Raw genomic sequence first — 14,469 nt, forward strand, 5'->3', positions numbered from 1 at the left:
GTTTCTTTTCGACGGCTACGGCCAAAATTTCGGCCAACTTCAATAAGCGGCCATCTTGGAAAACGAAAGAAGAGTTTTTTTCTCACATCGCTGGGAAAATCTTCCTGAAAATGAATCATTATATTCGAAACATTCATAAAGTATTACTGATTGATTTTCAAGCAGATTGTTCCAACGGTGTGAGAAAAACTGCTTCTTCCGTTTTCCCAGATGGCCGCTTCAGTTGAACCTTAATACAGGAATGAATGAATTCTTTTATATCTATGCAGGCGTTATAGGCGACTTGCGCAAGCATATCAGGAATCAGAACATATTGGCTCAAATGGCACGTTCCCCGTATGTAGTTGGGGATTTGTGCCTTGCCGTGTGTTTTCATCATTTCCTGAGCGGAAGGAAAGGACAAGGAGGTGTGGGGAAATAGAATTGGAAGGGTGGGAAAAATAACAGCACAGAACAAAAATAAACAACAGGTAAGTTAAACTCACAAGTAGTTCAACTTGCCTGCGAATGAGCCTAAAGCTCTTTACCACATTGGATAAGAAACTTTAGTATGTCTCTGAGTTTCAGTCGTCCAAACATGGTTTCGTCTATATAAGGACGGCTGAAGACTCGAAATCGCAATTGCGCTACCGCTGGACAGTTGCATATCAGATGATATGAAGTTCCGTAGTCGGATTCACAAAGATCACATGAAAAAGATAATGTGATAATTGAGTTTGCAGTGGCCGGTTAAAGCCCTGGTCAGTATGCCGCAGTGGAGCTTCGAAAAATGTAAGAGATTTTTCGAAATCACTGGGCATGGTTGTTCTAGAAACGCCTTTGTTTGGCGACACGTTTGTAGATTTCTCCAATAATTGCGGTGCTCGGACGAAGGCCAGGACCGTATTTTTTCCCTTATCCAACTTGTCGAAATTGACAGCACGGGCTCAGGACCAACGAAGTCAATCGCTGAACCTGCCCTGGCCAATTCGTTGAAGCAGATTGTTCCAACGGTGTGAGAAAAACTGCTTTTTCCATTTTCCCAGATTTCAGTTGAACCTTAATACAGGAATGAATGAATTCTTTTATATCTATGCAGGCGTTATAGGCGACTTCCGCAAGCATAAGCTCTATTTTCACTTTCACGAAGACTCGATCGCACATTTTGCACAAAATTTGAAGTCAACGACCGCATTGTGGGGCGAAGCAGCGCTTTTCGTCAACTTCACTCAAGACGACAAGAATAACAACAATCTTTTTGTCCTTGAGACAATGCACACTAGATCGAGAGACTGCTAATTGTCGTTCATTTGGATAGTTTGCTGCTCTGAAAATGCTGCCCTTTTCAGGGTTAGAAAAGACTTATTCAGCTCTCATGCTCCTTATCCTAAGTTGATCGAAATATAACTATCATTTTTTTAGCAAATTCAGCAAAAATAAACTATTAAAAGCCTTTAACAAAATTAACACAACACAATACTCTCTTCTACTTTCAGTGGCAAATTCGGCCTGTGGCTAGACGGAGACCTCAACCAGGGCCGGTCACAGCACTGTAGCACCTACTCGAACGAACCGCTGGCACCGCAGGAGGACTTTGTTATCAAAACACTCGAATGCTGGGCATTTGTCTAAGTAACAAAGCGATACAGTTAAAATTAAAAGCAAAACCGAGTGTGGTTGTGTTTGTTCGAGTGTTCGTGTGTACGAGCGCGTTCATTCCGTTTCGGTGCTGTTCGAGATGGTTGATAGCCTACGGGACAATCGGGATAATAGTGTGTATGTGCGAGAGTAAGAGATAGAGAAAATAAGTTTTCGTTTAGTGTGTTTTCAATTGTGTGACCGAAAGAAACGGAAGCCGCTGCTAAAAGAGCTGAGATAAAATTTAGTGCGTAGTGTTAAGAAACAAAAATATATATCGAAAATGAGAAGCAAGGATTAAACAAATTTTAGAGATGCTACTTTTAAGAATATTATAAAACATACTAGAGCGGTAGAAAAGAATATTGTGAAAGAGATAAATATAAACCATTTACAAGAGAGAATTTATTAGTGGAACCTTTACCTTTACATATTTGGGCAGAAGAAGTGGATTTGAAGGTGAGAAGATTTATAGCGAATAGGAGAGTTGTCACTTGCAAACAAATGGCACGTTGTTAAGAGGAATTATATTTATAAACGCAAAGTGACATGTTGAAATGGGGATTGACCCCCCGCATATATAAATGCTATGTTTGATTGAGCTCTTTAGTCTTTCAAGGATGGGCTCGATACAAACCCTCATCTACCTATATTTAAAACGCTTGAGTACTCTCCCCAAGACTAGAGCACTCGGGAAGCGGATGGTGGCCATCAGGGAGGCTTCAGGCTATCCTCAAATGCAAAATCCAACTCTCGTACATTCATATGTTTAATAACCTCTCTATACATTAGTGCAAAGCAAAAGAAAGAAACAAGGGGTAATATCACCGGAAAAATAATAACACCGCAGCACAGACTGCAGCTACGTAATCACCCACTAAAGAAGCATATAGTAAACATATAATAAACGAAAAAAAAGTTGCTAACAAATACCAGATAAAGGATAATCGTGTTAGAAGTAAAATGTTCACATCTAGAGACTGCTTTTCATTTGTTTCAGAACTGTTGTGACAAAGTAGGGGATTAGTAAAACCAGAAGCAAAACACTGGTGTTACAGCAAACACACAACCACACCGACAAGTTCTCCCAAACGGAGCCACACGATGCGCGGGTGTTCAGCTTTAGTCACATTTCGTTGTACCTTTGCGGTTTAGTGAGAAAGGACGACTCACTTGAAAAATTCAATGAAATTTCATTGACAATAAAACATCTAAATTCGAACCCAGGAAGCCAACAACATCAACACAAATAAACAACGTCACACTGACACACGTATACATACAAACAACTAGAAAACGAATTCTCGCGCCAGTGCATGTCAATTCAAATCAAACCTTTACCAAAACGGTTGCTTATTGGACGTTTTCAGTTTAGATTCGAGTTGTTCAAAATTTTCATTTCGACTGCGCAATCGCGACGTATTGATATTGTTTTGCTGCTAGTTGTCATTATTATTATTATTAGTATTCGCATTCAGTCGTCGGTGGAGTCAAACGGAACAGTGACTGGTAGATGATAGTTGCAGGATACGATATGACAGGTACGAGATGTAATGCATCTTGGCTGATTGGTCTGTGGAATTTTTCCATTCGTTTTTAGCCTGTAGGAATTGTTTTAATTTATTATACATTTTATAATTTCCATTTGTATTTTATTTATGTCGATGTAAAGTGAGGGCAACCCGATTAATACATTTAAACTTGTCCCCGGCCGAAGCCCACCCAGTGTAGTATGGGTTGTTCGGTTGGACAAAATGAAAAAAAAAACTAGTATAACAAAACATGTTGTTGTAATTGACACGTTTTACATGTGAACTAAATAGTAATAAACGAAACAATCGCTAATTGCATCAAAGATATTCATGCATACTTTTTTTGTTGATTACGAAAGAACAGGTATCCTTGGTTGACATTTCATACTGCTCACATATGAATCATACGGATTGCATGCGCTTTTTGTTCGAATTCAGTTGCGTTTTGTCATGCTCATCCAAGCAGAGGTTTGTGTTTTTTTCATAGTTTTATTGTCTTAGATCAGCTTAATGGTGAACTAGATTGGGAAAGTTTCCTGCCTTTTGAGAAACACATTTTGTAGGTGACAATTAGAGCAGAAAAACTCTTGAAAACCCCAGACAGTTTATTGATTGGAATCATTTTCCAACTTGTCACTGTAGTGAGGTACCCGAACTTGCCTGCTGACAGCGATGTGTGGACTTCTAGTTCACATGCGCTGGGGATTGGGGCTTCAGGTTCCATCAGTGCTCAATCAATTTCGGTCTTAGCGCCAATTCGTTGCTATTTCGAATTCCACAGCGTTGTTCACTAGAGATGGTTAGGGTTGCCACCCCTTCGGGTTTGACCCGGAGACTCCGGTTTTTAAGAGCGATCTCCGGACCTCCGTGTTTTACATCTATTTCTCCGGGTCTGGTGAAACAACAGATAATTTAAACTTTTTCGCCGCTTGCTAAAATTTATTATTTTACATCCAACAAAGGCGCTCAAAATGGTTAAAAAAAATTAAACTCCTCCTATTTCACTAAATTACGTCACTGTTATATGCAGCTGCTGCTTGATAAGATGGTGGTTGGTTTAGTTTAATTTGCCGGGTCAACATCTAACGATTTCTTCTCGTGGTAACGTTTGCTGCTTCTATAGCGGTCCTTAGATATTGCTTCTCTGATCTTCCTGTTAGCTGCATTGGATGGCAACACTCGTTCGGTCTATCTTCCACAGCGAGAATGGCTGGTGCTTTTGTATTCTTTGCGATTAGCCGGGGAAGTGAAATTATATACCAAACAAAATCTACCAAACCGTTAAAAATGTGAAAAATTTGAACTTTCTTAATATGAACGGCTCTGAATAGCGGTGCGCATTACACTTTGCAAATGTGAGTTTATTTTTAAAAAATTCCTATCATCCAGCGCTGAATTGATATCTTGACTAGTTTCAGAAGGAATGAATAAGGGAAAACTTATCACTTTTAACTCATTGGGTAATAAAAAGCGATAAATGTCAAGCAATCGCCTTGATTTACATTTCTGTTTTATTCTAGCGAATACTCATATGTTCCTTGAAGACTACTACCAGGTCATTAAAAATCTCCGGGTCAAAGTCTTCCCAGAGGTGGTAACCCTAGAGAGTGTTTTATTTTTTGGAACTCGAACTCAAGAATATAAAATTTGGAAAACCCAAATGCAAGAGTTTTAAAATTGAAAAACCCGAACTGGACCCGAAACCTTAAACTTTTAAAGGTACTAAGTTGGTAATTTAGGGAGAGAAAGGGTGTGCAGGAATATACACGCTTGCCTGATATTTACTTCTTAATTTGTACAAATTTCTATACGGAGGAGGAGGAAGGTATCCAAAATTACCGTTTTTCTGTACACTTTTGTGGCATATAAACGCTGTCTCTATAGCAAACCTTTCGAAACGCGAGAAGATTTTTATTTTTAACCCTCCATTACTCGCGCTGGTGCACTGAGTGCATGCCGCTTTGAACTCGTCTTAGGGCACCAGAGGCTGCTCGTTCAATGAGTTAAGCTGCAGAGGTCACTCTAGCCTCATTTAAAAATGATAGAATCACTCGACCCACCCAGGTTACACGAAGCACGTAAGGCTATTTGAAAGCTGAAAAACGGAAAGGCCGTTGGGAAGGACGGAATCGCGACGGAACTTCTAAAATTCGGGAGCAACCAGTTCTACGAAGCAATCCACTACGTGATCGGGATGACCTAGGTAGAAGAAGGAATGCCTTCGGATTGGTTGGATGGCCTCGCGAGCCCCATCTTCAAGACGGGCCACGAATTCGAGTGTAATACCTATCAAGGCATAATGTTTCTCAGTACCGCTTGAAATGTACTCCCCCATGTTCTATTAATCAGACTGCGCCCATTTGCTGAATCGGTTGTTGGCGAATACCAACGCGAGTTTCAAGAAGAAAAACCAACGATGGACCAAATGTTTACCCTTTGACAAATTCTGGATAAATTTCGGGAATACAACTTGCGGACTGTGTATGATTCAGTGAAATGAAATGAGGGTGGCAGAAATTCTTTCGGACATAACAAAGCCGGAGAGACATCCAATTCGTTAATGAGATTAGATGGACTGAAACAGGGCAATGCACTTTCTAATATACTGTTCTACATGGCGCTCGACATAATAGCGTCGATCGCAGAGCAGTAGAAGAGGTGTTTGTGCTTTTAAAAGAGATGCTGTGAGAATCGGGCCTCTGATAAGTCAAAGTACATGGTAGCTGGAAGAAGTGGAAATCGATGGGGTACGGTCAGAAGTCGTCGACGAATTCATATATCTAGGGACACTAGTAACATGTTAGCCGCGAGCTAAAAAATGTGTTGTGGCTGTGAATAGGCCTTTCTATGGTTTACGTAGTCAGCTAAAGTTCCGTAGCCCACAGACGCATAAAAAACTCACTCTATACAAATCACTGATACTTCCTGTTGCTCTGTATGGCCAAGAGCCATGAGTGTGAAAGGAAGCAGACTATCGAGTAAAGGGTGTCCCACATCAAATCGCATCACGGAAAAAACGCTAGTGGACCGATCCTTTTCAAACTTTCAGACAACAAAATATAACCCATTAGTAATCATTAGGCATAATTATTTCGTTCAACTTTAATACCACAACCGTACGCTTAACTCTACTCAATAGATTCTGTGCAACATCTGGCTGCAGCTTCTTTTGTACGAAAACTTACTTTGTCTTCATGTCTTCCTCGAATTTGACCTCCTTGGGATGCTTCCGTAGTGCCTGCTTAATATTGCCCAGTATTTTTCGATGAGCCTTAGTTCCAGTACGTTCGAGGGGGGGGGGGGTCATGTCCTTGGGTCCGAAAGTAGCCCCGTTGGCTTCGTACCTTTCCAGGACAACATAGTGGAATAGTGGCACGAAGCTAGATCCATCCAGAAGATCGTAGGGGCATCGTGTTGGTTCAACAGAAGAAACAGACGCTTTTGTAGACACTTCTTGAGGTAGATCTCCCCGTTTACAGTCTCACTAGTCACGAACGGCGCACTCCGTTTGCTACATGAGCAGATCGCTTGCCAAATAATGTATATATTGGCAAACTTTGAAAATTTTTGCTTCCCCGCTTCCTCCGGAACATCAAACTTGTGCTGGGCGGTGAAGAACAGTAGCCCCGGAAGCTGCCGGAAGTTCGTCTTGACGTAAATCTCATCATTAATGATGAGACTATGAGGCTTCGTCAGTATCTGAGTGTACAGTTTCCGGGCCCGTGACTTTCCCAGCGTATTTAGTCGTTTGTCACGATTTGTAACCTTCTGTACTTTGTACGCATGCAGTCCCACCCGGTCATTGGCTCTCTGAAGGACAGAATTGGACAGATTCAACTTTTTGGCTACATCCGCTTAAACGCTTTCGCTGCATGCTTGTGATCCTGATCAATAATAGAACATCCAAGACGAGAAACGAGCGGCTGGCCTTCAAGAAGACTGGAGACTGGCGGCCCAAAATCGAGTAACCTGGAAATCTTAAATACGTTCGGTCATGATTCAGAGTACCCATATATTGAGTTCGCATTTATATTTACCACTCTTGACCGACGAATTTGAAATATTCTGAGAAACTTATGAATTGTGGGCATTTTAAACGTAAAAAATAAGCTCAATGATACTAGTTTTAATCGAACGTTGTAGTCAACCCACAGGTCTTAATTTTATTTTATCGAAATGCATTAGTGTAAGAACAGATTTGCATGGTTTATTACATGAAATTTACAAAAATTGGCTTGGAAGCACATTGACTTATAAAACAAATAACCTATACCTACAAAGCTGAATACTACTGTCAGATCCTATTTGGAAGTTTTCACGACGCCACCCGCGTTACGGTTTGATGCTACCAAACTGGCATCGAAGGATGTCAGTTGTTCCTCGCCAAACTATAGTTGAATCTCGAAGTTTCTCATGGTTTAGTAAAACTTACTGGGACTCGTATCATCAAATTTATTCTGCATAAGCCTGCTCCGGAGTATCCATAGTAGAAGGTGCTAGGAATGACTATCATCAAAGGCGGTAGTTCTCCTGGCAGTACAATCGCTAAACGTGGCTTTGGGACACGCAGAACATTAGCGATCTTTCTTAACCCAGTCATGCCCATGTTGTTTATGGACAACAACGTTTTTAAATAGCTATAACTTTTGATTGTGGTGAGAATTGCTCACAAAAACAAGTAAGGCTCATTAATGTGATTATTGCCTTTAATTTGAGTATTAACAGTTGCAAGGATCAGGTCTAGAACTGAAGTTATTGCAATTAGTCTGATTGATTTCCGATGGAACAGTGCTGCCAGGGACAGTTTACGTTGGCGACGGAAAAAGATTTTTTTCATATATCTTTGTTATGGTACAATATTATTGAAAACTGATAAAACTTATCAATTTAGACTGCCGTTGGCTACGTTTTCCACGTAATTAGTCTATTGTAATTATTCTAGGACAATTGTATTGAGCATTAGAAGGTAAAAATTGACCAGCTCCTAGCACTGCTATGGAAGCACCTATCTTTATGAAAATAGGCTTTTCATGTTTCTTGATCCCACCGTTTTCAAGGAAAAATAGTTTTGAAACCCTACATGCACTAGAAAAAAGTTGGGCATGAAAGGGTTAAAGCAGGGACCAACATCTCGCGGCGATTATCTCCTTTAGCGAAATTATTTTCCCGCAAAATGAAATTTTCAACCCTCTAATCTCAGCAAACTTGTAATAAAATTGGTGGAAAATAGGTTTTTAATGCAATTTTCAATACTTATCCTAAATCTTGTCAGATCATGAAATTTGCCTTATTTTGGTATCGAGTTGTTTTGATAACCTTCTCATTGAAATTCTGTTTGGATTGCAATTTTTATACTACAAAGATAATGTCGCTCATTTGCACATCACTACTAGTTCCTGCCACTACATGGCATTATCCTGATCATATTGTGGAACTTAGTGGCGTAAATAGTTAACATTTTTCGTAATAGTGTTTTTATTGTTTTGTCCGGTACGGTACTTAGTTAAATCTTAATGTAAAACTTTAATTAACTATGCAGACAAGCATTAGTTACTTTACATTTTAGTAATTACAAGCACTTTTTCAAATGCAATGTTTGATTTCTTACTAAGCGTGTCTTGGCAAAAACCATTAAAGCAACCAATAGTGCTCCCAGTATATTTCAGATGTTAGCATCGTTTTTCTATTAAAGTGGTCAATGTTGTGATATTTATGTTAAGGGGGTACACCACCGTAGAGCACGAAAAAATAAGCATATTTCAGGAATTTTTCTTGGTGCAATAATGAGATAAATCGAGATTTTGTTAAATGGGATTTATAGCATAAGTAATGAATCACACACACTAATTTTTTCGAACAATTCCATCACAAGATGCTGTGCAACATTTTCCCCCATGCGTGTTTTTTGGAAGAGGTCCGAAATCTACTTCTTCAAAATATTTCACTGAAAATCAGTAAATTAAAGCCACTTTGTAAAATTTTACTGACTTTTCAACTATGCGGAAAGTAACGAACTGAATTGAGTGTGTATGTATTGGATGGATAAACTTAATATTCATGGTCAACTTCTTAGCTGGTTTAGTTCCTACCTCGATGGATCTACCATTCCGTGTTACACCTGGCATCCCACAAGGAAGTCACCTCGACCCAGTAACATTCCTTCTCTATTTTAATGGCGTCAATATTAAACTAGAAGGACCTCATCTCTCTTTCGCCTACGATATGAAGGTTTTTGTACAGATACGGGATTGAACTGAACAGAATGGTTCTGAGCCCGAGCAAATGTTAATCACGTTTATGCGGAAATGTCATTCAATCCAGTTCAATTACCGTCTGGTCGACTCGAAAATCAATCAGCTTATGTAGAATGTTGTTACAGTACTGCTGATTAAAAATCAATCAATGAATGAATCAATGAATCTAACACACGGTGTGGAAAAAAACTGATATTCTCGTTTTCGATTTTTGCCCATTCTCTGTTTAACCTTAATACACCTCGAACTTACTGTCTGTCAGAGTGGATTGTTCAATAATTTTAGAACGCCTGGATCTTCAAGCCCAATATCGAGCACTACGTAGTAACTCTCTTCTCCTTTGAGGAGAACCAACTAAGGTCGCCAAAGCGCGTTACCGGACTTCAGCGAATTTTCAATCGAGTTGGATCAGGATTTGACTTCCACTGGAGTAGAAATATTGTTAAAAATAAGTTTGTGTCCATCCTTAAATGTAACTAGGCTAAGAACCCGTATTTGGTTCGACAATAGGTAAATAGTATCTTCAACAAAGTTCAAATTAGGTGCCCAGTATGGCTGCAGAAAAAAAAAAATTTTGTTTTATTGTTGAAGAATAAAAGATTTCCTAAAATTGGGGCACCTACCTAAGAATTGTACGGACGCCAACAAATTTAGATGCGTTATCACGTTTCCTGAAACTTTGCCGAAGATACCAAAACGTACGGAAGTCGCGCTTATGACCCACTGAACGAGCAGCCGCTGGTGTCCTAAGGCGATTTCGTTCGATTTTCAGAGCAGCGTGTACTCAGTGAGCTAGCGCGACTGCCGGAAGGCTAAGCAAGAAAACGTTATCTAAAGCTAATAATTACTTTGACCGTCCTTTTCCATTTTCATAGCGAAATGTTATGCAATCGCTCAATAACAGCGGTTTTTAACCGAGGCCCGAGTCTCATATAACATTCGACTCGGTTCGACAAGTTCCAAAATGTCTATATTTGTGTGTATGTATGTGTTTGCGTATGCGCCATAAAATGTCACATCTGTGTTTCAGAGATGATTGGACCGACTTGTACTTCGGCTGCTTATGATTTTTTTTATTAACCGTTGTGTGTCCGACGCTGTACCCGGGTACCTTTTTAAGTTTCAATTAATTAAATTCCTATGTTTTATCCATAGCTGGAAATTGAAACTTTGTGACATCTTAGAACTTCACTAAGTCAAGCTTTTGGGTTGAGGAGGGGCTCCTGAATTTTTTTACTACGTAACAGGCCGATGTGGGTACCCGGGTACCCACAAAACTAAAATGCCCGCAACTAAGGTAATATCCAACCGATTTCGATACTTTTGACCGTTTTGGATTCTGGAACTCATCCACTTTTGGACTTGGTAAAAATTAATAAAGTTACTTCATTCGGTTCCCGGGAATCCGGGTTTCCGGAAGCAGGTTCCAGTGCTGGGGGACTAATTGCGAATTTCAATGGAATACTAGCAATATGGGTATCAAAATTCTTGGTAGTGCATCAGTAGGCTGTATCTCGTAGTTTTGGAACCATTTGGTGATTTGACCCCGGAACGGACATTCCGGAGCAGGTTCCCGTGGGGCCGTGAGTGCCCATTCCATTCCAATTCCATTTTTCAAATTGCCATAGGGTCCCGTAACAATAAATAACAGACTTCCGAGACAATTTGAAGAGCTTTGATACTCATATTGCTAGTACATTATTAAAATTTACAAATCATATCCTAGTACTGGAACATTACTCCGGAAAATCCGGATTAACAAAAACCAGATCCATTATTCCGGTTCTATTGTACAGAATAAAAAGGGGACGAGTTCCTGAATCCAAAATATCTAAAAGTGCCCAAATCGGTTAAAGGAAGCCATAGTTATGAACATTTCAATTTGTGGGTACCTGGGTACCCTCGTTGGCCTGTTAAAGGTGTTTTTTTGTTGGACACATAACTGTTAATCAAACATCCGGTTTTACGGGCGTTACGGATTGAAGTGTGCGGTTACACAGCAAATTCCCATATAAACTGGTCCGAATGATGCATTACATATTAAAATGTGTGCAACATTACTTCGATTTACGGATCTAGATCATTTATGACCACTCAAAGGAGCTTTGACGTCATTGGCCACTTATAACGGTTCCGGATGCGGGGAGTTTGCCAAGTTACAAGTTGATTTCACACCTATTTCTCAACGAATTTATGACCGAATTTTATAAACTGTGGTTGATGAAAATTGTAGATTTTTCGAAAATACGAATCCTACATGATGAGCTGAAAACCCGCAACTTCAAAGCCGTAGTATTATAGAAATTTTGCTTGGCGGGCCAGAATATGTGGAAAAGCGGGCATCGAGCGGTTACATTCTATTAGATCGACGGCACAACAAACGAGTTGGGAATCTGCTTTGTAGTGCTGGGAAAGATGCGCCAACGCGTAATCAAGTTGCAGACGATCAGCAAAAGGATGTGTTGGGATCAACGGCCATTTCTACAGCTACCGCAGCGTCAACGAGCACTACTCTAGCAAACGGTGATTCGAGAACGAGAAAGATGCATTTTACGCGCATTTGGAGTGCGCGGCAGAATGTAAAGCTCCTCATCAGCGACATGAACGCCACACTTGAGATCACCTGGTTAACAAACTGAGAACTAAATCGACCACATTCTAATGAACGGAAGTTTCTTCTCCAACATCACAAATGTTCGCACCTTCCGTAGTGCGAATTTAGATTCAGAATCCCTTCAGGAGGATCGGGATACCGAAGCGATGAAGCATCTATACAGAGTTACGAAAATTCTACGAGTAGGTAAATGGATCGAGCAAAGCCTATGTGCCACAGGCCGACATATGAAGAGATACTAGACCGATGACCGAGTGTGAGCTGATCGATTATGACCAACATCGAAATAGCAGTAGACGACGGAAGTATCGCAAGAATCAGCCTGGGGACCTGCGTAGCCAACGACAGATTCCCATCGCCGGATCTACCTAAGATTTATGAGGAGATCGGACGGTTGAGGACTGATAAAGCCGATGGCAATAATCAACTGCCATGTGAGCTGCTGAAACATAGAAGAGAGGCGTTGGTTAGAGCGTTCCACTGGGTGGTTTTGAAGATCTAGAAGAAACAGATTTTACCGGAGATCGGATGGAGGAAGTATAAAAAGGCTGTTAAGCGGGATTGCGTGGTATTCGTTCCCTGCGAAGAGACAAACAGCCATGGACCGAGTGGACTGGAGACAACTTCTTGATACAGCAAAGAACAACGCGGCCTTAGACTGACTGGTAACTAAATTATTTAAGTGAATGTTTAGCAACAAGTTATTCAATATAAAATAACTCATCTTCAGATATAATCATTTTGGTGATAAATCCTCCTAGAAATACTCATGGAAAAACAATTCTTAAAAAAAAAAAATAGTAAGAGACTTGGTGTCTTCAGCAAAGTTGTTTGGAATTTCATTTAAAACATCTTCATTGAAGATATGAAAGCTCTATGTATGTAGCGGATCGAGATATAAAACGATATTTGGTCGGTGTTAAGTCAGACCGGACTAAGTCGCAAAACATCAAAAAATGAGTTAATGATAACACTGGATAAAGAATATCGTCAGCTACATTCGAATTTTGCCAGATTTGAAATATGTAACAATAACAAGAATTATAGCAAAAATTAATTTCCAATCATAATGTAAAGGATGCTGCGAATCAAACTTTAAACTCGTTTTTCTCGAAATCAATATTTTGTCACTTAGTCCGGTCTGACTTAACACCAACCATTTACTAAATTATTCTTAAATCCAGTTTTCTTCAATGTTATTGTAAGCTTCAGATACACATGGATAATATGTTTATTTTGTTGTTTATTAACAGCAGAAGAAGTTGATCGTATATGGAGTATTCATGTCTTCAGCCACGTTATTTGCAATAAAATTCTCGAAAACTTTACTGAAGACACGAAGTTTTTCGAGACTCAATTAGTTTGAAGAATTAATCTAGGAGGATTATTCACCAAAATTATTTTATCAGAAAATGTTTTTCGTTGAAAAATTCTTCGAAGATACTAAACCTACAAAGTTGACGGATTCGAAGCTATGTGATTTTCTTCGCTATTAATGTTCATAACTTTAGAACGAGTCCGTGTATACGAAATTGTGTTACGCCATATTATTCAGTACTCAAATGTACATCATATAATAACTCAAATAATTATAAAAACTGATCCTGACCTACTAGAGGCCAACGGAAAACGCCATTTTTCATCATTTTCTATGTGGATGTTTTCATGCAAGTATTTTATTTGATATTGACATAATTTGTTCACTATAAGATCCTCACTAAGAGCTCAGCTATAACATCCTATTCCTATAATTTACCAAAAGTCCAACTGGTGTTTAAAACATTAAGTTCTCAATGTAATGATCAGATAATAAACTTCCAAAATTATTATTTAAATATTAAACATTAAATATTGTTGCCTTTCTCATATAAAGAAAGGCCATGAAATCACTGAAAAAATCGACTTCTCAACCGAGGCCCGGAGAACTGAGTGTCAGATACATTCGATTCAGTTCGTCGAGATCGGAAAATGTCTGTGTGTATCTATGTGTGTGTATTAGAGTGACAGGAAACAATGACTTCTATCGGCTCACCTCTGAGTCGATTTCTAGTCCCACCAGGAGTACTCACACCAAATTTGAAGCAAATCGGACAAGTCTAACTACCGGACCAACGTGCCGGAAGTTTGCATGGGATTTTTCAACAATTTACATGGAGAAAACCCACCAGCTCGCATTTTCGCCGCTAGGTGGCACTGTATGCATCGTATTATCACTGTAAATGAAAATAAGAAAGATAATTTAATGGTCTACAACTTTGTCGAAGACTGCTAGTAAATCCGGCTTTGTTAAAAGAAGTTATTAAACTTTTAACGAAGTGATGTCTGGGTCAGTTTTGAATGGGGCCTAACAGTGCATGGTTAGTAGGGTGTCCCAAAACGACATCATGTTAAAAAAGTCATCGGGCTCACTTCTTAAATGAAAGGTTAGAGTATTGGGACCACTTTCTTCTTC

General features: G+C 39.6%; 1 protein-coding gene across 19 annotated transcripts in view; it reads left to right on the plus strand.

Annotated features, from left to right (window-relative positions):
- LOC131684306 (TLD domain-containing protein 2) overlaps positions 1-3,476 on the plus strand; it is a 688,368-nt gene extending 684,892 nt beyond the window's left edge. For all 19 annotated transcript variants that reach the window (XM_058967047.1, XM_058967051.1, XM_058967048.1 and 16 more), the window contains one exon: positions 1,476-3,476. In XM_058967047.1, coding sequence (XP_058823030.1) covers positions 1,476-1,611 — 136 coding nt within the window. In that variant the 3' untranslated portion in view covers positions 1,612-3,476. The remainder of the gene's footprint in view (positions 1-1,475) is intronic.
- Positions 3,477-14,469: the final 10,993 nt, after the last annotated feature.

This window comes from Topomyia yanbarensis, chromosome 2 (assembly GCF_030247195.1).
Source record: "Topomyia yanbarensis strain Yona2022 chromosome 2, ASM3024719v1, whole genome shotgun sequence".
Lineage (NCBI taxonomy): Eukaryota > Metazoa > Arthropoda > Insecta > Diptera > Culicidae > Topomyia > Topomyia yanbarensis.